At 39.9% G+C, this 23308-nt stretch overlaps 1 protein-coding gene across 1 annotated transcript; it reads left to right on the top strand.

The window, feature by feature from the left end:
* Nucleotides 1-127: 127 nt before the first annotated feature.
* Nucleotides 128-21932, top strand: ERP27 (endoplasmic reticulum protein 27). The gene is made up of 7 exons (XM_067695766.1): nt 128-1064; nt 1431-1528; nt 3248-3385; nt 15253-15369; nt 18960-19085; nt 20238-20435; nt 21221-21932. Exons 1-7 carry the CDS (start codon nt 971-973, stop codon nt 21266-21268), a joined length of 819 nt encoding a protein of 272 aa, XP_067551867.1. The 5' UTR covers nt 128-970; the 3' UTR covers nt 21269-21932.
* The last annotated feature ends 1376 nt before the right edge of the window (nt 21933-23308 follow it).

Below are 23308 nucleotides of genomic sequence, written 5' to 3'. Positions count from 1 at the left end.
TCAAACAAATATGGTAACCGGATGGTTCCCATTCATGAGTTTCCTCAGAGGAACTGGGGCAGAGCACAGTACACGTGGTGTTACATCATTGGGAACAGTCTCGTTCCCCTGTTCCAGTGCGATGGGCAATGAGCTTTCAGGATAGGAATGGTAGGAAATCTCAATTTATTTTATTTTATAGTATTATCATATAGAAGTTTCTACTAAGCTGGAGACTTATATATCCCTCTGCCTGTGAGAATCTCTCGAATTTCCACAGGCACCTGGGCCACATCAGGCACTGTTTCTCTCCTGCTTAAGATCTTTCAATGGCTTCCCATCACCTACGAAATAAGACAAGCTCCTACACTTAGAATATAAAGCCCCCTGCGATCTGGTCCCAGCGTGCCTTTCTGCCTGGATTTATCATTCCCTTTTCTGGTAATACTAAATTACTAATAAATCTCTCTCACACCACGTTTACATCTCTGTGCTTTGGCTCTTTACATGAAACTCCCTTTCCACCTTCGTTGCTTCGTAAAATTTTACTTACCCAGGACTCTGTTTAGGCATCCCCAGCAGGAAGAAAGCCTTCACTGGACCCCACCAGTGTTTAAAATGTCTTTAGTTCATCCTCTCCTAGCACCCTGTGAGTTTCCCAATTTTATAATCATTTCCATTTTATATTTAAATGATCTGTTCATTTGCCCATTTTTCACTTAAACAATCTAGCCTGGGAGAGGTGATCAGGTCACAGTTATCATTGTATCTCTAGTGCATAGGTCAATACTCGGCATAGAATATTTTATTTAAATGAACTGACCTGACTTTCTTCTAGCTGGTTTTGTTCTGAGGCCCTGTCACTGAACTCCATCTCTTATCTCAGAAGTCGAAGGTCCCCCATCCCAGAGCCAGCTGCTAAGTTCCCAGAGCTTGAATAACACCACAGTCAGCTGAAGAGTGGGCAGCCTCAGACACCACGGCCGGGAAAATGGGGGCCATGCCATTCAGACGCCTGTATCTGTTATGTCTCTTCATGTGCAAACCATCCCCGGAAGTTGCTGCAGAAGTTCAGGAATCCTCAGGTAAAAGAAAAGAACACCATGGGGTGAAAGTGTTGTTGGAAGAAGGGAAGGGAACATGACAGGGCTCTGGGTATATGTCCTCCAAACCTAGGAAACTTCCCAGGAGATGCTAGACAAAGATCTGCCTCCCCTAGTCTGGCATTCTCCTTCAGAAATAGGCAATCTTGTGGGGACCCCCCTCCCCATGTTAGTAAAAAATAAATAAATAAAGCCTTGGAATGATAACTGCTAAATCTCATTGGCCTTAGTATGAAGAGAAAAAGTAGAGCTGCCCTTATAATTTAGAGCTGCTTCTTCTCTATTCAGTACGCCCAAACCTTCTGTCTCTCTCTCACTCTCCCCCCACCCTCCTCTGTCTCTGCCTAGATGGTCCCGGTGCCTGGGAACCTGTCTGGCTCACAGATGTCCAGGCTGCCATGGAATTCGTCGCTGCTGCTGAGGTGACTGTCATAGGCTTCTTCCAGGTTCGTCCAGATACCCCCCCGCTGTCGTTCCTCCAAAGAACCAGAAATATTCTACCTCAAGGGAGCCACGTTAGTCACCTGCTGGCCAGATGACACTGCCTTAGCAGCCAAGGGGTACAGAGTCTGCTTTTAGCTTGTCCATCAAGATCTCTCGATTTCTAGCCATTCCCAGTCTCTGAATTATGTCTTCCTCGCACTTGCTTCAAGAGTTCTGAGACTGCCGACTGGGCCTCCCCATCTGTGGATGCTTTGAAGCTTTGGACAGTATCTGAATTTCCGAGGCAGGGGCCAGGGTACCCCAACTTCTATCATCCAGACAACGTATTTGTCAATAGTTGCCTCCAGTGTAGAACCTCTTACCAAATAAGTAGTCCCCTATGCTTCTTCCTCTTTTTTTGCTCTGAAATGTTGAATAAGGATGGCATTTTGTATATGGAAGGTGTTAGCCTCCATCTTCCAGATTGGCTTCCTGGCTAAGAAAAGCAGCCATAAAGGAGAAGGCATCATTCCAGCATTTTTCTATTTGTCTGGAGGTAACATCTGGAGATTCTCACAGCTGATCAAGCCCCTGCTCTCTCCTGGCAGACCTTCTTGTCTTGCTTCCATTCATTAATTCCAACTCATCATCACCCTGTCTATTCTGTGTACACAGCTGGAAATAGCCTTGATGAGATGTAAGTCGGGTAGGAAGACCGGGGAGCAAATTTTTCAGTGATGAGAGATCTGAACTGTAGACAAAAACAGCCACCCTCAGACAGGAAGGAGTGCCAAGGAAGTGGAGTCGGGTGCAATAACTTAAATGACCACCAGGTGTCGTTGTTTGATTCACGAGCAATTCCATTCTGAGGAGCAGAATAAAAAAAGAGGAAGCCTTGATGAACAATTGTTCATAACCTCAAATGAACTCCACACACCTTTTTGGATGAGCAAGGTGCCAACTCCCTCTGCTTGACCCCAGATGCAAGGCTAACCATGATCTTTTCTCTTAGCACATCTCCTTCTCTAGCTAGAAAGGTGTCAGGGACAAATACGTTCACTCTAGTGTATTGCCTGGAGCTGCTGAGGACAAAGGTCCCATGACAGCAGGGAGATAATGCCAGCTTGCTATAGAAGGACTGGAATCATCACTCAGAATAGGCTTCCCTGCTCTGTCCTGCAGGCCTGGGTTCTAGAATTGGACCAATCCATGAACAGTATCTTGATGGCTTGCACACAGTGGAAAGAGGACTGTTCCTCTACCTCCTACACAAGCCTTTGTTAATAAACCTTCTAAGCTTCCACTTTAATTTCTCTTATTTTTATTATTTTCTTTTTTGACCCTTTTGACAGCACCTATTTCTGATTTTTGCATTTCTTTTTGCTTCCACAAATTATTCCCCAAACATTTGCCCCCTCTGGTATATCAATGACAGAGCAGCCCAACTCTGCAGGTCTCTATGATTTTGAGACCCCTCTCAGCTACTAGTAAACTGCAAGTTCTATGGTAAAGCCAGACAGGAGTCCCAGGCTTAGCCACAATGTTGTAGTTACATATTAACCCACCCAGCCTGGAAAATTCAACAATGTCACTGCAAATCCAGCCTGCATTTTGAGAGGTCAGTGTTGTCTCACTGGACACTATGATTTCTGATATGAATGAACACATTTCTACTCCCTAGTCTGTTTCTCTGTCTCTCTCCTCCAAAAACAACCTGTGGGGTTTTTTCTTCTGGTTTTTAGGATTTAGAAGTACCAGCAGTGTCCGTACTCCACAGTGTGGTGAAAGATTTCCAAGATGTGTCATTTGGAATCAGCACTGCCTCCGAGGTTCTGGCCCACTACAGTGTTACTGGGAACACCATTTCCCTCTTTCGTCTGGTAAGTCAGGTGGGCAGCTCCAGCCTTCTCCCAGTTTTTCCTTGGGTTGTGGACGTACAGACTTCTGAGACCAGAAAAGAGTCTAGGTCTTGAACACTAATGGTGCTGCCTGAGTCAGGGACCATGATGACAAGGACGATGGCTCAACTCAAGCTTCCTAAACAGATGCTGTCATGACATGGGAAGAAGCCTGGACTGAGGGTCAGGACATAAGATTTGGAGTACTGCTTTGTCACCAACCAGCCCTGTGACTTGGGCATGTCACTGAACATTTTTTGGCTTCAGTTCTTTCATCTATAAAATAAAAGGGTTTGACTATATCATCAGTAAGGTCATTGTGAGCTCTAAAATTTTATATTTTCATACCTTTGAGAGTTCACTTACATTCATCAAACATGTGGTAACAACTACTCTGTGCACTATGCAAGATAATGATAATAAAAACACATCGAGTATATTCTCCCCTCTCATAGATCTTACAAATATAGTAGAGATTGTAAACAAAATATGCACGTATCCATAATACAAAGAGCATCACCATGGATAAAATATTACAAGGGTTCAAATGATAAAGGCAGGGTAGGAATTCTGACCAAAATAAATTATGAAGGAGACAACTGAACTGGGATTAAAGAACAGATAAAATTTGGAAAAAATAGAGGAGAATTCATGGCCAACATGGGGGAAAAAAAATAAACTTGGGAAACAGTGATCAGGCCAACTTGACTGGATCTCAGGGAACATGTTTTGGGCAAATGAATAAAAGACAGAGAAGCTTGATTGGAACCATATTGTGAGGAAATTTGAATACCAGCTTAATGGGTTTGCACTTAAGTTGCTTGGCACAAGGCAGCCCCTCAAGACTTTAGATCAGGGGAATAATATGAACAGAAATGTGTTCGCAAAATTATTTTGGCAGCAATGAGTCAGACGGACTGTTAGGCAAAGAGACAAGAGTAGAGAGAACTTTTATTAGGCTGACAAAATAGATCATGTACTAAGGATCTGTAGCAAAGAGGTAGCAGTAGAAAGTGAAGAAAAGGCAGGTCCTGCAAAGATAAGATATCAAAATTATGGAAAGGAGGCAAGGTTGAAAACCAGGGTACCTAGGAATAGTGAGGGCATAAGAGAAATAGGGATTTCTGGTGCTTTATTTTGTTGTTGAGTTTACATTGTTGGTGGAATACCAAGGTGAAAATGACCAGAGTCCACTGGAAATGAGAAACTGAGCAAAAGTTAAAGTTTCAAGATTTCTGGACTGAAGGTCCTTCCCGCTCTCACTTCCATCCTATCTATCTCATATTCCTCATCCAGCTGTCTTTTAAATGTATTTTCTACTCAGTGTCTCCAACTTTCTTTAAGCCCTTAAACTACCTAGTTTATGTACCACTCCATTAAAACTGCTTTCATCCAGTCCAGGGTAGCGTCCATATTTCCAAATCCAATGAATACTGCTTAAGTCTTATTTTACTGAACATTTCTGCCATATTTGACATTGTTGGCCTCTCTTTTCTCTTTAATATTTTCTCTTTCCTTGACCTAGGAGCCTCCTTCTGCTGGTCCACTTCTTCTTTTCGTCTCCCTGGGATATTCTCTTCCTCCACCCATACTACTGCCTGACTCAATGTTCTTCCCAATGTAGGTTATATAGTCCATGCTCCATGGGGCCAAAGACTGTCTTGTTCATTACTTCAACCACCGAGCATTTAAAAGTGCCTGTCATGTAGCAGGTACTCATAAATGTTTGGTGAATAGATGAATATGTGAATGAATTTTTTTTTTTTTTTTATTTTTTGAAAAAATATTTACTTGGAGCAGTTTTAAGTTCAGAGCAAAATTAAGAGAAAGATATAGAGATTCTTCTTATCTCTTGCCGCATACATACATGATCTCCCCCATTATCAACATCCCCCTCCAGAGTGGTACATTTGTCACAATTGATGAAACTACACTGAAACATCATAATCACCCAAACTCCATAGTTTACTTCATGGTTCACTCTTGGTGTCCTATGGTCTATGGTTTTGGACAAATATATAATGACATGAATCTATCATTAGTGTATCCCAGTATTTTCACTGCCTTAAATTCCTCTGTACTATGCCTGTGAAGGAATCAATTACTGAATGAATGTGTAATCCTTCAGTGATATAATAATTCTTTCTCATGTTTGACGATTGTGTGTTTGTTGAGGATTTGGAATGTTTTACCTCTAGCCTGGACCTCTCCTGTGATTCAGATGCTTGCTGGATATAACTGTTTGAATATCCTCATAAGCACAGCAGTCTTAACTTTGTCAAAACTGAATTTGTCATTTGCGCCTGCTGAATCATGTTCTTTCCTCTAAAACACTGTCTTACTGAATGGCTGTGTTCATTCAGTATCTAATCTTTGCCAATCATACCTCCTACCCTACTGAGCCTATGTTCTCCTCCACTCTTTCTATTTCATTCCTTGCTTAGATTCTTAGCATCTTTGGCATAAACATTTTCAATATCTTCTTAATAGATCTCCCTTTACTACTTCTTATAGTTTCTAGGTTGGTATCACAATGATGGATATAAAATGGAAATTTGACCATGACACGTCTTTCCTAAAAACTCTTCAATATTCCCCATGTCTTAAGAGAGCAAAATCAAGATATTTAAATATGTAGTTTGTTTTTTGTTTTTTTTTTGTGGTACGCGGGCCTCTCACTGTTGTGGCCTCTCCCTTTGTGGAGCACAGGCTCCGGACGCGCAGGCTCAGCGGCCATGGCTCACGGGCCCAGCCGCTCCGCGACATGTGGGATCTTCCCGGACCGGGGCACGAACCCGTGTCCTCTGCATCGGCAGGTGGACTCTCAACCACTGCGCCACCAGGGAAGCCCCTCTTTTTCTATTTCTTAAAAGTACTTTTATTATCTGATTTAGTTTTTGGTTAACATATAATCTTTTAGAGAAAACATGAGTATTTCAACGTTCTAATCCCTGGAACCTGTGAATATGTTACTTTATGTGGCAAAAGGGACTTTGCAGATGTGATTAAGAATCCTGAGATGAGGAGATTATCCTGGATTATCTGGGTGGGCCCAATGTAATCTCAACAATGCTTATGAGGGGGATACAGGAGGTCCAAGAGGAGAGAAGATGCTATCTATGGTGCTGGCTCTGAAGATGGATGAAGGGGCCAAGGAATGGCTAAGGTCTCTAGAAGCTGGAAAAGGCAAGAAAATGTCTTTCTTCGCTAGAGCTTCTGGGAGGTCTACCAACAACTTGATTTTAGTTCAGCGAAACTCATATTGGATTTCTGACCTCCAAAACCGAAGATAATAAAAGTGTATTGTTGTTTTTTTTAAGATAGGTTAGCTATTATTTTTATTCTTCCAATCCAAATCCTCTCCCAGCAACTAGGCATCTTTTTTTTTTTTAACGTCTTTATTGGAGTATAATTGCTTTACAATGGCATGTTAGTTTCTGCTTTATAACAAAGTGAATCAGTTATACATATACATATGTTCCCATATCTCTTCCCTCTTGTGTCTCCCTCCCTCCCACCCTCCCTATCCCACCCCTCTAGGTGGTCACAAACCACCTAGCTGATCTCCCTGTGCTATGTGGCTACTTCCCACTAGCTATCTATTTTACGTTTGGTAGTGTATATATGTCCATGCCACTCTCTCACTTTGTCACAGCTTAGTCTTCCCCCTCCCCATATCCTCAAGCCCATGCTCTAGTAGGTCTGTGCCTTTATTCCCATCTTGCCCCTAGGTTCTTCATGACCTTTTCTTTTCTTTTTTTTTCTTAGGTTCCATATATATGTGTTAGCATACGGTATTTGTTTTTCTCTTTCTGATTTATTTCACTCTGTATGACAGACTCTAGGCCCATCCACCTCACTACAAATAACCCAATTTCATTTCTTTTTGTGGCTGAGTAATATTCCACTGTATATATGTGCCACAGCAAAGGAAACCATAAACAAGACTAAAAGACAGCCCTCAGAATGGGAGAAAACATTTGCAAATGAAGCAACTGACAAAGGATTAATCTCCAAAATTTACAAGCAGCTCATGCAGCTCAATAACAAAAAAACAAACAACCCAATCCAAAAATGGGCAGAAGACCTAAATAGACATTTCTCCAAAGAAGATATACAGATTGCCAACAAACACATGAAAGGATGCTCAACATCACTAATCATTAGAGAAATGCAAATCAAAACTACAATGAGATATCATCTCACACCAGTCAGAATGGCCATCATCAAAAAACCTACAAACAATAAATGCTGGAGAGGGTGTGGAGAAAAGGTAACACTCTTGCACTGCTGGTGGGAATGTAAATTGATACAGCCACTATGGAGAACAGTATGGAGGTTCCTTAAAAAACTAAAAATAGAACTACCATCTGACCCAGCAATCCCACTACTGGGCATATACCCTGAGAAAACCGTAGTTCAAAAAGAGTCATGTACCACAATGTTCATTGCAGCTCTATTTACAATAGCCAGGACATGGAAGCAACCTAAGTGTCCATCAAGAGATGAATGGAGAAAGAAAACTGATGTTTTTACTCCTAGGTTCTATTTACTCTAATGCTCCTCATTCTAAAGACTTAAAAAAAAAAAAGAAGAAAAGAAACACACTTTCTCCTAAACCATTTCTCTATCTCCCTGGCACTATTTAATCAAACCCCAGGATTATTTCTCAAGAGCTAATCTAGGCATGGCATATTTTGGCAAAGAAATTTTAGAATTTGTCCCTACAGTAAATTTCCATTGTAGGAACATGTTTAGAAATAAGCTGAAATAATAAGTGGGAATATGAGTTGACAGCTATGTTGGAGAGATGAGAGACTGGCAAATGCTATATTTATGGAACGCATCACCTGCAAAAACAGTGCAGGCCAACTATATACATGCGACTGGGAACAATGTAAAATGGAGCAATAGTAAGTTGTGTATGACAACCTGTCTGTGTGAGGACAGAGCTTGTCTTTTGTGAGAGTGATAGCAACTCTCACCACTCTCAACAGGACTCTTAATGTTGCCCCAACAGAGATGTAATCCCATGTTGAATAAACCATGAGCCTGTCCTAAACTGGAATTTCAGATATTATTTGAATGTTTACCTCATTTTGAGTATTCTCAATCACTTCTGTTTTAAGAAATATAAGGACTTTCCTGGTGGTCCAGTGGTTAAGACTCTGTGCTTCCAGTGCAGGGGGTGTAGGTTCGATCCCTGGTTGGGGAACTAAGATCCCACATGCCAAAAAAGAGATATAATTAGCCTAACTTTGACCCAATGGGATAGTAATGGAAACACAGTAGAGGCATCCTTTCATGCCTTTCACAATTATTCCTTGGAAACCTATTATAAGAAATGCACCTTTCCAAGCAGAGAATCAGAAGAAACCAGTGCATAAAAGTAAACTGATAAGAAAGGCAAGAAGTAAGATACATCACATTTTTAAATATTTTTTCTAAAGTATATATTTACCAAGTATATGGTAAGCTAAGCAACTTATAAAAACAACCCAGAGAAGCAGCCGCATAGCCCAGGGAGATCAGCTCGGTGCTTTGTGACCACCTAGAGGGGTGGGATAGGGAGGGTGGGAGGGAGGGAGACGCAAGAGGGAGGAGGTATGGGGAAATATGTATATGTATAACTGATTCATTTTGTTGTAGAGCAGAAACTAACACACCATTGTAAAGCAATTATACTCCAATAAAGATGTTAAAAAAAAAAAAAAAACCCAGAGACATGAGGGCATTTGTTAAACAAATGATTTCTCCGTGATAGCCCAGATATTTAATATTGTAACTGGTGTAAACTAAGACAACTTTAATATGTTTTATGAACTGTTGGGTTGTTAATTATGGAAATTGAGCAGAATTCAAAGGAATATTGCTGGAATACTAATAAAGAGAAAAGGAGTGATGAAATCCATTGGTAGCACACAGTGTCTGAAACATAAAATAATCCACATCTGATTCTCTTGGGGAACCTCAAATTATATTGTAAGGTGACAACCCTTCTGGTTTACTGTTTACTGTTTTTATTCAGGTGCCTCTTTCCTTGGGGAGAAAAATAATATGATTTTTCAAGGAAAATTCTTTCCAAAAACTGGAAAAATATATAAAAATTTTTCCCCCACTCTTGGTTCCAGGGTTGGGTTTTTCTTTCCAGGGCATTAGGCAAATAAATTCCCTTTACAGAAGAAAGAATTCCTTTCAAATGTTGTTTCCAGTAACCCTACACATGAACGTTCCAGAGTTTTTTGGTTTAAGAAATAGAGAAATAATCGGGTATGTTTCGTTCAAAGAAGCCCAACCAACTGGAAAGGCTTCAGGAGGGTGGTTTTTATTAAAGCTCTTTGCTTCTTAGAGAAAGTTATCACCGCTTAACCACGGTGCTTCCAGTATACAACATGCCTTAAGTCCAGAAACACCTGGAGGAGCTGGAGTTTCCTGTTCGTCTTGTTCTGGGAAATGTGAGGGTTTGCCTGGAAAAGGGAGCAGAAAGGGAGGAACTCCTGGCTCAGACCACAGCTCTGTCCCCTGAGCTTAGACACCAGGCCTGCAAGTTTCCAGAAAAATAATCAGGAAGTATTTAAACATATTAACGATTAAAAGGACACTGGTTGTGATTATAATGATGATTTTGATGGTTGCACAATTAGCAAAGCCTTAGGAAGGAGACATGCCAGGTGACAAAGCAGGCCTTAAGCAGCTTTTAAGATCCTTTGTGTTCACTTTCTTCTCTATCGACTAGAGGAGAGGGATGGGAGAAGGGTGGGCAAGGACTCCACCTAGGAAGACTTTTTTCTCCTGCTTTTATATTTCTGCCCCAAGCTTTCTACTCAAACTGTGTGAATTTTAAAACAATTAAATATGCAAAATAGTTCACCTTTTAAAACATCCTGTGGTTTCGTTGAATTTTTTTCAAAATTCTTTTTTTGAAAGACAAACATTTTCTGTACCTCGGCATTATGTATTTCATAAGTTTGGGTTGTGAAAAACAACCGTGAAATAAAGTGATTAAATTGCCATCTGACTGAGGTCAGCACTTCTGGGCCTCAGTACCTAATACACAGCAGGCACTCAACAAATAATTGAACACAAATGGATTATAAGAGAAAAACCCAGATATGACTAAACAGACTCCGAATTAATCAAATTAACCATAAAGAGTGCATTGGGTTTCTTGGAGGTTCATATTGCTTTTAACTATACCTAGTGAGAGACCACCTGGAAGAAAAGAAGAGAAAAATAGAAGATGGCTCTGATCCAGGGCAAGATCTGATGGGGTAGGACTGATATAAGATAGCAGATAAAGGGTAAGAGTTAAGGAGTGTTCAAGTGTTGGTGGCCCAAAGATCTCAAAAGTGACCCAGACTATTTCAGGAAGCAGAATTGTTCAGGATCTGGCCCTGACAGTTCTATCTGTAGGCATAGTTGCTATGGGTGATGGAAGCTTTATCTTCTGTCTCTATGGGCATGAGGAGATGGGAGAGGGGAATGGGAAACTTCTGGGAACAATGTTTGGCAATATGACATCCTATCTTTCAACATACCTGAGTATCATGGAAAGGCAGCTCTAAAATGCAAATCTGGGATAGCAGACCAGGTAACTAGACAATCCCTTCCACTAAGGATAATTTTTTGAAAAAGCTGAGCAAAAAAAAATATTTTAAAGAAAGACCTTGGAGAACCAGCAAGAGAAGGGGGAATGTCTAGGCTAAGATCTAAAATAAAATGGAAACCCAAAAAGGTGAACCCTGTATTTGGACTGCTTTTCATCTGGGGGACATAGCCAGTTCTAGAAGGAGCAGCAGAGAGGCTGAGAGGTTTATTAGCATTTTTGCAATATTCAAGGAGCCAGAAAATTAAATGTTGGAGTTCAGGGACCACAAGGAGAAGTAGGAGGTAAAACTAGTAAGACATCCTTTGCTCTACTTTGGACCCTAAAGAGAAATACCCTAAAATCAAAGATGAACCATAAGTAGATCAGCCCTCCCAAGAGCTGCAGCACAGATTCGAGTCACCTCAGCCCCTGATCATATATGAATATATAAATACACACACACACACATACACACATATATATATACACACACACACACATACACACATATATATATACACACACACATTACATATACCTGCACACATATATAATTATATATGTATCATCTATATAATTTACCCGTAGCCATGCCATAGTATAATAACAGAAAGTCAAAGAAAAAGAGAAAAATCTTAAATCAGACAAAAAAGATTACCTTCAAAGTAAGCTCAAAGGGTAATACTAAGATTCTCAGATGACTTCTCAATAGAAAGAATGGAATGCAGAATACAAATAATTATATCTTTCAAAAACTGAAAGAAAATAACTCTCAACAAAGAATGCTACCCCCAGCAAAAATAACCTTCAAAAATAAAGGTGAAATAAGCATATTTTAGACAATCAAACTGAAAGAATATGTCACCCAACAGATCTAACTCATTCTAAAGGGAATACTAAATGTGTTCTCTGGGCAGAGGGAAAAAATTCCCAGATAGAAGCTCAAAAATGCAGGAAGAAATGAAGAGAAACTAAAATGTAAATGTATGCATAAGTGTAAATGTATATTGATTATATAACAATAATAATAATGTCTTGTGAGATTTAGAATTAACACACAGAACAATAATGGCCTGTAGGTCTTGAGTGTGGGCCATGGACTGATTTGGAAGGAAGTAAAGTGTATTCGAGTGTTCTAATGTCTGCATTATCCAAGAAGAAGGTAGAATTGCCAGCTCATATTAGATTCTGATAAGTAAAGTATGCATGTTGTAACGCATGCTGGTGATCCTTAGGAGAATAATTATAGCGTGTGTAACTTCTGAGTCAAAAAAGAGAAAGAAGGCATAATAAAAAGTGCTCAATGGATTCAAAGTAAGCCAAAAATGAAGGAAAATGAGATTTGGAACAGGCAGAACCAATGGAAAAATGCATATTTAATTAAATATATTAGTAACTACATTATATAAAAATAATCCAATTAAAAGGCAAAGATTATCAGACTGGATTTAAAAATAAAACTATGTGCTTTCTACAAGAGATACAATGTTTTAAAAAATAGGGATATATGTAAAGTATAAAGATAGGTTGAAAGTAAAAGGATGGAGATATGCCATGTAAACACTTCTAAAAGAATGCTGGTATAAGTATATTAGTATGAACAAAGTAGTCTTTTATGCAATGAGCATCCCTAGGGATAAAGAAGGACACTTCATAAAGACAACAATTTTAATTTGCCCAGAAGATTTACCAATTCTAAATCTGCACACATGACTTGAGAATATATAAGAAGAAACTGACAGAACTGTAAGAAAAAATGGTTAAATCCACAATCATACTGGGAGATTTTGACACTCCCCTATTGAGAGAATAAGCTAGTCAAAAAAAAAAATATATATATATATATATATATAATTTGAATTATAAATTAACTAAGTGTCCTGATGAGCATATGCAGAATACTGTATTCAAAAACTATAATATATGCATAAATTTAAGGACACATATCACATATACAGAAGTTGACAAATAATAAAAATAAAATGTAGAAATTAAGCTGGAAATCAAAAACAAGCATATAACCCCCAAATCTTACATTTTGAAATTAAAAAATACACTTCTAAATAACCAATAGGTTAGAGAAGAAATAAGAACAGAAATTAGAAAACATTTTGAATTGAATGATAATAAAACATACATACAAAGTTTATGAATGTAGAAGGCATCCATAGCCTTATAACGGGAAATATGGAGCTTTTAACATGTATTTTAGAGAAGAGTAATGCTAAAAATCAGAATCTAAGCATCATTTTAAGAAGGAAGAAAAAATGAGTCCCAGGTAGATTTTAGATCCATTGTGAACGACAAAATAATAATGTTTCTAGGAGATAAAATAAGAGAATATATTCAAAACTTTGATGTAGTCAAAGCACTTTAAACAAAACAAAACAAAAACACACACGAGTTATAGGAAAAGGTTGATAACTTGACTACATTGAAATCACCTTCTGTTCATATGCAGTCACCATTAAAAGGGAAGTCCCCAGTGAGAAAAGATATATAGTATAAAACCACAAAGGGTTCATATCCAGAATATATAAAACATCTTCAAATCAGCAAAGAAAGGATCAACTCAATAGAAAAATAGGCAAGTGACTTGAACACAGACTTCAAAGAAATGGATATACAACTAGTTAATCAGAGAAATACAAGTGAAACCACAGTGAGATACTACCAGATATTCACCAAAATGAATAAAATTAGAAAGGTGGATAATGCCAAGTGTTGGCAAGGATGTGGAACAATGGGACATTTCCAACAGTACAAATGCAAATGTACATTATTGTCCATTTTAGAAAATAACTTTGACATTGTCTCCCAAACACACATCAAAATACATGGCAAAAATACACATATCCGGGCGTCCCTGGTGGCGCGGTGGTTGGGAGTCCACCTGCTGATGTAGGGGACACGGGTTCATGCCCCGGTCCGGGGGGATCCCACATGCCGCGGAGCGGCTAGGCCCGTGGGCCATGGCCGCTGGGCCTGCGCGTCCAGAGCCTGTGCTCTGCAACGGGAGAGGCCACAGTGGTGAGAGGCCCACATGCCGCAAAACAAAAAACAAAAAAACAAAAAACATAAAAACAAAAAACAAAAAAAATGCACATATCCTACAGTCAAATCCTAATCCTAGATACATGCCCAACAGATATAGAGACATGAGTACCAAGAGAAATGAACAAGAATGTTCATTGCAGCCTTATTTTAATAACCAGAAGCTGAAAACAGTCTAAATTTTCATCAGTAGTAAAATGAATAAATGCTTTGCAAATTTATACAATCAGATATTATAGAGCAAGGAAAACGAACAAACTATAGCTAAATGCAATAACATGGATGGCTCTTATAAACAAAATTTTAAGCAAAAGAATTGAGATACACATACAAAAAATAGTTTGTTTCCACTTACATAATGTTTTTAAAAAGATGAAACTGAACTATAACATTAAGAGATGCATTTTTAAGCAAGTAAAGCTATAAAGGAAAGGATGAAGAAGGTCATCATAAGTCAGGATAATGGTCCCTTTGGCAGAAAACTAATGGAGTATTGATTAGAAGGGATCACAGAGGGCTTCAGGCATTCTGGCAATGTTCTATTTCTTTCCCTGAGTGGTGGTTCCACAGTTGTTTGCTCTGTGATCATTTACTGAGGTTTACATTTTCTGTTTTGTGGTTTTCTCTGTATGTGTGCTTTATTTCACATTCGAAGGGTACATAAATAAAACATAAATCTGATCCTGTAAGTGTCTCCCCTTGCCCTCAGGTTAGAGTTTAATCTACTTACCTTGACTTCAAGGCTCTTTGGGAATTTACCTTGCCTACCCCACTGTCTATGTCTCTCTTCTACCCGCACTTAACATCTACTGCTAGAGTCAAGCTAAACGAACTGCAGCTTCTAGAATGGGCATCTCGCATCATTTTGCCTTTGGCAAATGCTGTTCTTTATTTAAAATCCCACCCCCATCCTCATTCATCTGAACAAGTCTTAGCCATTCTTCAGGAGCTGCCTCTTCCTGGGAGTTTTTCTGCTCTTCCTTAGGTGACAAATGGGTCTGTGATGACACTAGCCGCATTCTGTGTGATGTTTCTGTTTACTTCTCTGTGTCCCACAGGACAGTGTGTTCCTAGAGGGCAGGGAACATTTCCTATTTACCTTTCTGTCTTTAGAGCTTTAGTTAGTGCCTGACATGTGGTAAATAGTCTAGAAACATTTACTGATAAATGAAGACAGTGACAATTTTATCCTTTTTGTGTGACCCAGGTGGATAACAAACAACTGGATTTAAAGAGTGAAGACATTGAAAGCATGGATGCTACCAAGTTAAGCCATTTCATTCAGAGGAACAACCTCCACTTGGTGACAGAGTATAACCCTACGGTAAATAGCCCCTGTCCGCAGACCCTTAAGTCCCTATGTCAGGGAGGGTACTTGCCTTCATAGCAGAAATCCTTTCCTCCAGGAGTCCTGATCTTTTGACCAATAATAATATTAACCACAAAAAAAGATATATATATATATATAAACCACCATTAATTGAACACCTAGTTGTTTATGTTGCCATCCCTCTACAACCCTTAAGATTGATAGACTTGTCCCTACCCAACAAAGAAAGAAACAGAAAAGTTAAATGACGTCACATGACTAGTAAGAAAGAGAGAGTGCAGTGCTGAGTGACTACTTCGAAACTTCTGAGTTTGGTTGCCTGAGAGAGTTCAGTGAAGGCAACAAGATTGTGAGCTCGCCACAACTGCAAAAACGCTGAAGGTCCATTTTGTTTTCCTAAAGCATTGGTGACCAATACTTTTGTAAATTACAATAAAAGTAAATTAATAGACCAATGAAATGTTGAAAAACAAAGCCCACCGATCATGTATTTGGATGTCGCAACAATGTAAAATTTTTTTAAAGTTTTTATACACCTATTCCCATTTTCTGTGCCTATCTCCTTGTGGACTAGTAACTAACATTTCCTGGTCTGGCCTAGACCCTCAAGGGGTCTCAGGTTTCTTTCTGGGTTTGTCTTCCTTGGGTGTTGCATGCTGCCTGAAACCTGGGTGAAGCTGCTGGTCCACCTGTCCTGCTGGCCTTCTAACACTCTACAGCTTATAGAATTACCTTGCATGTCCTGCCTTTTGCCTTCCTGAACGTAAGTCGTAGACTGATGGAGTGTTGACTTCCAGTGATCTACATCAGCTCAGAAATGCTATGCGCTCTCTAGTAACAGTACTTTATATGCATGTCATGCTTTTTAGAACTTACAAAGCCCTTTCACACCATTTTCTCATTTAATACTCACAGAGATTCTTTGAGGTAGAAGAGAGGAAATTATTATGTCCATTTTATAGAGAACTCTCGAGTTCCAAACAACATTCAAGATTACACAGTAAGTGGAAAAGGCATCTTTTAAGGCAGAAAATTTAACTGATGATGCATTAGCTCATATTGTCTATTTCTATTCTACTGGAGAGGAAATGGGAGTTCAGAAAAGTGAAGTAACGTCCTCAAGGCCATATGAGCTTCAGTGACAGCCTATCCACTCGTCCCTGATTTTTTTATGACTGGTCTGTCTGACTGGGTCCTGTGGTTTTTCCATTGCCGCACATAGCCTTCAACAGAAAACACCCCTTTTCCTGTTGACTGAATTCCTGTCCACCTCTCACACCATGTTTTTCTCCATGGAATGGTGACTCCATTTCCACTTCTGGTAAGATTCCAAACACATGCACCGCAGGGGTGTTGGCAGCAATAATTGAAAAGGCATTTTTCTCCTAGATCATCATCATTCTGGTCATTGTGTCTATAAAGCTGCCAGGAGTGCATGTGGGACCAGGAAAGATGATCTTCCGGTCCCTGAGCTTATGGTCCAGGGTCCTGGAGTTCTGCAGGCGAACGAGGGCAGACGCAAGGACTAGCCTTCCTGAGCTCTGATGCCTGGTCCATCTCTCATCTTAAAGAACAATGACATTTGTTAAGTTCCATATTAGTAGTGACAGCAAATCACATCAAGAAGAAATTAGGAAAGAATTTCTTTAGAGAAGCAAGTTCAATTTTTATTGTGACTTTTACATTTCCGAAAAGTAGTTTTTCTCAACGGGTGACCTGCCCACACTACTATAGTTGTTTCTCATCTGTTGCTGGTACAGAGGTTTGTATCAGTAGCAACTGGGCAGAAATTCATAGCCATGTAGTTGGCCTCCTGTGCACTTTTAAGGCACACACTCAATCCTTGGCTTCAAGGTGAAAATCCAGCTGTTTAATCTATTAGAATTAAACTAATCACTTCTGCTGTGTTCAATCCCTTCTGCTAAGACAACTATATCATTTGACTCCTCAGCTTTGATTTTTTGACTCTTCTCAAGCTTTCTTCTCCATCTGCACTCTAGGAGAGTAGATGCATGCTCTAAATTTAAGTAGCAGGATCTAGTAGAACAAGAGACAATTATTTAGCATCCAATCTCCCAAACTTAAAATGTAAGACCTGGTTTGAAACTCCAGGGGGAAAGTTTTGGGAAAGAACTCACTGGACTCTCCTTACCTACATGTTGGCCAGTAGAGCTGAAAAAAAAATCTCTACAGAGGAGTGTGTAGCTTCTGGAAGGATCCTACCTAGTTGCTCCCCCTCCCACCACCCTGGGACTCTGCCCAAAGATTCCTTAACACACCATACTCTCTCTTCTTGTGCACATGCTTGTTTTACAGCAGTGCTTTCTGTATTTAGAAGGGAGGGGTGAAAAGGAATGGGATTTTGTTTAAAATAGCGACAGTTGCAGCACTATTTCAGGAAAGGGAAATGAAGGGAACCAGTGCCAGAGTTTTACACTCTGTCTTCTCTCCTCCCTCTGGTTCACAGCTGTCCCCTCCCCTCCATCACCGACAACTTCCTGGGGAATGACCATCTCTAATCAGCAAAAACGGGCCAATGCTTCTGGTCTCCTGAAGAGCTTACCTTATGGCTGACCTGAGGTGCTCTGATTCAACCATGCTGAGGGCTGAATTGGTTGTGTTGAGGATTTGCCATCAGCTGTGTATGAGGCGGTACATCCCGCTGATTAAGACCATGGACTCTGGAGCCGCACTGCTTGCTGCGAATCGCAGTTCAACACTTTCAGGACTTTAGGAGATCTTGGGCCTCAATTTCTTCTTTTATAAAACTGGGACTTTGAGGATTAAATTAGTTATTACACGTAAAGACCTGAAAACAGTGCCCAGCACATCATAAGCACTCAAAAGTATACACTACTGACATGCAAAGGCCACATTTTAAGTGCATCTGGGTCCTCTCGCAACATGAAAAGGGGTTTAAAAGGTGACTAAAATGTTCCGTGGTGTATTTGTTACCTATTGATGCATAACGGCTTACTCCAAAATTTAACAACTTAGAACAGAAAAAAAATGGACTGTCTCGCACAGTTTCTGTGGGTCCACCATTTGGGAGTGGCTAGGGTCAGGTGCTGCAAATCTGGGGGCTCATGTGAAGTGGCAGCCCTTGGTCAGGGAGGCAGTCATGGGAAGGGTTGACTGGGGCTGAAGAGTTTGCTTCCAAGATGGCTCAATCACAGACAAGTCAGTGCTGGCTGTTGGCAGGAGGCCTTAGCTCCTTGCCATGCGAATCTCTTCATAAGACTGCTTGAGTGACCAGCATAAGAGAGTAAGTGATATGAGTGAGAACAAAGCAGAAGCCACTGTGTCTTCTATGACCTAACCCTGGAGGTCACACTCCAGCATTTCTGCAACATTCCTTTGGTTACTCAGCTCAGCCCTATTCAGTGTGGGGAGGAGAAAACTGCACAGTTGCATGAAAACCAGAGGTTGAGACTGACTCAGCACCATCTTGGAGGAGTTGCCCCTGATGTCATGGATGGACAGCTCTCATTTATGTTCTAGTGTACCTATTCACCGGTTGTCACTAATGTTTTTTTTCCCTCCTTTTCACTTTCATTCTACTTCAATACATTTCAATTTCCCAGACTGTAATTGGCCTATTTAATAGTATGATTCCAATTCATCTTCTACTGATGATGAACAAGGCCTCCCCAGAGTATGAAGAAAGCTTGCACAGATACCAGGAAGCAGCTAAGCTCTTCCAGGGGAAGGTAAGTCTGGACTGGGAAATACCTTTTTGAATACTCAGCAACAAGACACTAGAAAAAGGGAGATGGGACCAGGGAAGTGAGATAAATGAGGAAAATACATCAGGTTAAGAGATAACAAAGTGAGAACTGGGGCATAATAAATCCCATTACTCTGATTTAAAACTTAAGATGTATTTTATACTCTTAAAGATGTATTTAATCATATCTTCCATCAGCAGTAAGTCTATTTCTTTTTTTTAATGCCTTGATGGGTGCAGAGAAAATAGAGACCCAAAGAAACTGAAAATTAAAATCACCTTTTAGTCACGATTTATTTACTCCTTGCTATAAACTCTGAAGTTTTAGACCTCAGGACTTATTTCTCATCTAAAACACCTGTCAGGTATCTAGTGCCCACTGGATGTCCAATAAATATTCATTTCTTTCCCTTCCCTACTTTGTGCAGTTCTGCTTATGTTACTGAAATAGTAAAACTTCAACCACTTCAAGGCTACTGCATTGAATTAGAGGCCTCGATGACAAGGGCTGTCTGGTAATAAAACAAGCTGACTTTCTGGTTTTCTGGTTTCCCTAACACTGGAAGTTTTCAGTGTTACTAAACATAAATAACTCTCTAGACTATTATCAAGAAGATTTCCACTTTGGACAGAAGATTTGATTTAATAATACAAAATAGTTAACAGTTTTCAAGCACTTACTATACGCTAAAAACTATACTAGAAATATTAAATCCATTCTCTCATTCAATCTCCCCCAACAAAAGCCCATTTTTCCAAAGAGAACACCTAATCTCAGGGAGGCTAAGTAATGTACCCAAAGTCACACAGCTGGAAAGTATTACAGGTAACATTTAAAAAGAATTCTCCACATTTAGTCAATAGGCCATACTTTCTCCCTTAGCTAACCCCTAAAGTCTCTTCAAGTTCTACAGTCTTAAAATTAAATAAACCCAATCAAAGGGATAAAAAACCAAAACAATGCAAAATAAGAAGAAATTCATTTTAACTCAATGAAGATTTAAACTGTGTGGCACAGACCCTAAATTCCATCAGTGTAAACTCCAACAATCACAAGGTGTTTCTTCCTCCCCAGAGGAAGAGGTCTTTCTTTTCCAAACTTCTTTCTTTCTTTTCCAAACTTCTCCAACTGCAGATTCTTTTTATTCTGGTGGACAGTGGTGTGAAGAAAAATGGGAAGGTGATATCATTTTTCAAACTAAAGGAGCCTCAGCTGCCTGCATTGGCAATTTACCAGACTCTGGACGATGTGTGGGATACACTGCCCATAACGGAAGTCTCAGTAGAGCACGTGCAAAACTTTTGTGATGGATTCCTGAAAGGGAAGAGGTTGGTAAGTGTGAGACTACAGGTAAAGCAAGTTGAGGTTTGTTTCCACTCTTGGTTCCTTTAATTTCCTGTTGAATAAAAATTCTTTGACCTCCACTGGATTTGATTAAGAGTAAAGGGATAGGAAATGTGCATATAAATACATGCACTCAGCCTCTTCTTTTGCATAATTGATAGAGTATTATACACTATTGTATATCATTGTACAGCTTGACTCTTTTACTTAACATGAAGTATCATTTTATATGTGAAAAGCTTTCTTATAGTTTATTAACCAACTACACAGAATTTTAATGTATCGATGGACCATGATTTATTTAACTATTCTCTTATTGATTAGATTGTTTCCAGTTTTTTTCCAGCTGTTTCTCATCCCCCAATAATATGAACAAAAGTCTGTTTTACCCAAACTTTGTCCACACAATGTGTTCTCAAGCTTTCTGATCTTTATTAATATTAAAGGCGAAAAAATGGTATCACTGTAAAAAAAGAAAAGAGTAAAGGGATAGGAGGATACGGTGGTCAGAGTTGGGATGCTTTTTGAGATGTAGTCATGGGAACAGAACTCCAAAAACAGTTTTGGAAAGGTCTTGCATATTCAAAGGAGCTGAATTTTGGATTTTACCATTCTGTGTACAACATCAATGGGAAACAAGTAAATTCCATAGGAGGATTCATGAGATAAAAATTGAAGATGGATTTAGGACTTTCAGGAGGAATTGAATAGCTCAATTTTCTAATCTCAGAGTTCAAAAACAAGAGTGTTATCAGTCTCATGGTGTTTTTCAGAGAGAAAATCATGAATCAGAAGAAAAGATGTCAAAGATGGAACTCTGATTTCTCCCTGCTTCTTCTGCGTAGGACAAAGTAACTACTTGATGCCGAATAAAAAGGGGTGACCCAAACCTCAGAGACAGTAAACAGGATCACCAGACTTTACACATACACATACATGCACAAACACACACACACACACACACACACACACACGTGCGCACGCGTGCACGCACAGCTCCAGTTTGTTCCTTAAAGTCTCATTGACTCTACTTTCCCTTTCTTTTAAATTTTACCCTTCCGATTTTCTCTTCTGCATTCATACTGAGTAGGCCCATGCACTGTCATACATACCACTGGATGCAGGCTTTATGAGAAATACTGCGCTACTGCTATGAAGTGACAGCATTCCCAGAGGGAGATTGTTCCGGTGTGTCATTTGATACTGAATTCGTATACAGCACGCGACTTACACACAACATCTTGTAGGGTTGCCTGAGGGTTGAAACTCTGCTTTCCTCATGTCCCTCTCTGACTCAGGGTCAAGGACAAAAAGATGGTTTTAAATGCCTTTCTGAAATTGTCTTTTTGCCAGAAGTCAAATGATATTTCCAAGTCTCTGAACTCAGCAGAAACAGACCGTGTAGAAACTCTATTCTTGTTTCAAGTTCCTAACTCCCCCTATAAATCAACAGCTGCATGATAAATAAAAGGCTATCATGTTATAGGAAAAGACTGACATCTCTTTGCAGACCAAATCCCTTATAAATATCCCGCCACCCAACTCAGCAGAATGGACCTCCCCCTTTTGTATCTACTGTTAGAGTCAGGTCATGAGCCACTAATGTGTTATCGTTCACTGTGGGTGGGATGGGAGCTGGTAGAGACCATCTTGCATGAGGATTGGTATAAATGTGGCAGAGGAGCTATGGGAATCAAAGTAGGTAAAAGGTTGGAGAAGGGGTAGGAGGGGGGAGCTTGGCCCCAGGGGCGAGCTGGGGCTGGCTAAACGTGGATTATTGCAGGTGAAGTGTGCAATCCAGCCCTTGTGGAATGGAGGGAGAGTTTGGCTGAGTGTCTCTGGCCCACAGGCTGTTACTGTGAACACACAGATGAGACATTGTTCCCAGGAGGTCCTTGGCTCCAAAGCAAAGTACCTAAGTGCTGAAGAGCTGAAAAACTACAGTGTATACCTAAGGACTGGTCCAAGTGGGGAACAGAGACTGAAAGACTTAGTTGTTCCTTCCTGGGGGGAAATCTCCATGGCCACTGAGCTGGGAGTCAGCTGCTGGCATGGACTCTGTGAAAGCAACTGTGTATGGTATACCCCTCGGCAACACGAGACCAGTAGATTCTGAGAAGCCCATCCCATCCATCCACAGGTCTACTGAAAACCACCCAAACAGTCTCCTGCTTAAGGCTGAAAAATATTCCTGGGATAGGCACATCCCAGAAGCCTCCCTTTGATGCTGCAAACCAGAACTCTTGACATTTACAGTCAGGAAATTCTTCCTGATATCCAGCTGAGGTCCAGTAGCCACACAAGCTCGTTTCTTCTTACCTGTACTGAGTGGAAATTCTTAACAGCTGCCAATCACCATCACTAAATGGTACCTTTAACTCCTTGCTGGTTGGTCTTAAGCCCTCTTATCTAATCTTCTTTCCTCCATACTCATAATCCAAACTTTTCACCTTTTTAAAAAATTTCCAAGTCATTTGATTGACTTTATTATTTTCTCTCTTCCCTCTTTTTCAAAGTTCCCTCTTTCTTTGCTTAAAATAATGGGATTCCAGACTATCGTAGGAATTTGATAAACGCTAAAACATAAATTCCCATGAGCTATATTTTATTCAATATTGAGTTAATTTTTCAAATATTTTACTTGAAGTCTTCCCCCTAATAACTATGGTCACCACTGACCATAGGTCTTACATTTTTACGGTGCATTTTTCTGCTTGATTACCTTCCAATAGCGATTTTACTATACAGAGTACTTTGTATGTGCCTTTTTATCTTTATGGTATTTAATTTAATTATTCCTTCTCAGTTTATGTTTCTCCAGAACTGAAAGATATGTTTGTCTGTCTTCTTCACAGTTAATC

This window comes from Pseudorca crassidens, chromosome 11 (genome assembly GCF_039906515.1).
Source record: "Pseudorca crassidens isolate mPseCra1 chromosome 11, mPseCra1.hap1, whole genome shotgun sequence".
NCBI classification, from domain to species: domain Eukaryota; kingdom Metazoa; phylum Chordata; class Mammalia; order Artiodactyla; family Delphinidae; genus Pseudorca; species Pseudorca crassidens.
This window is presented reverse-complemented; position numbering and strand designations above follow the sequence as displayed.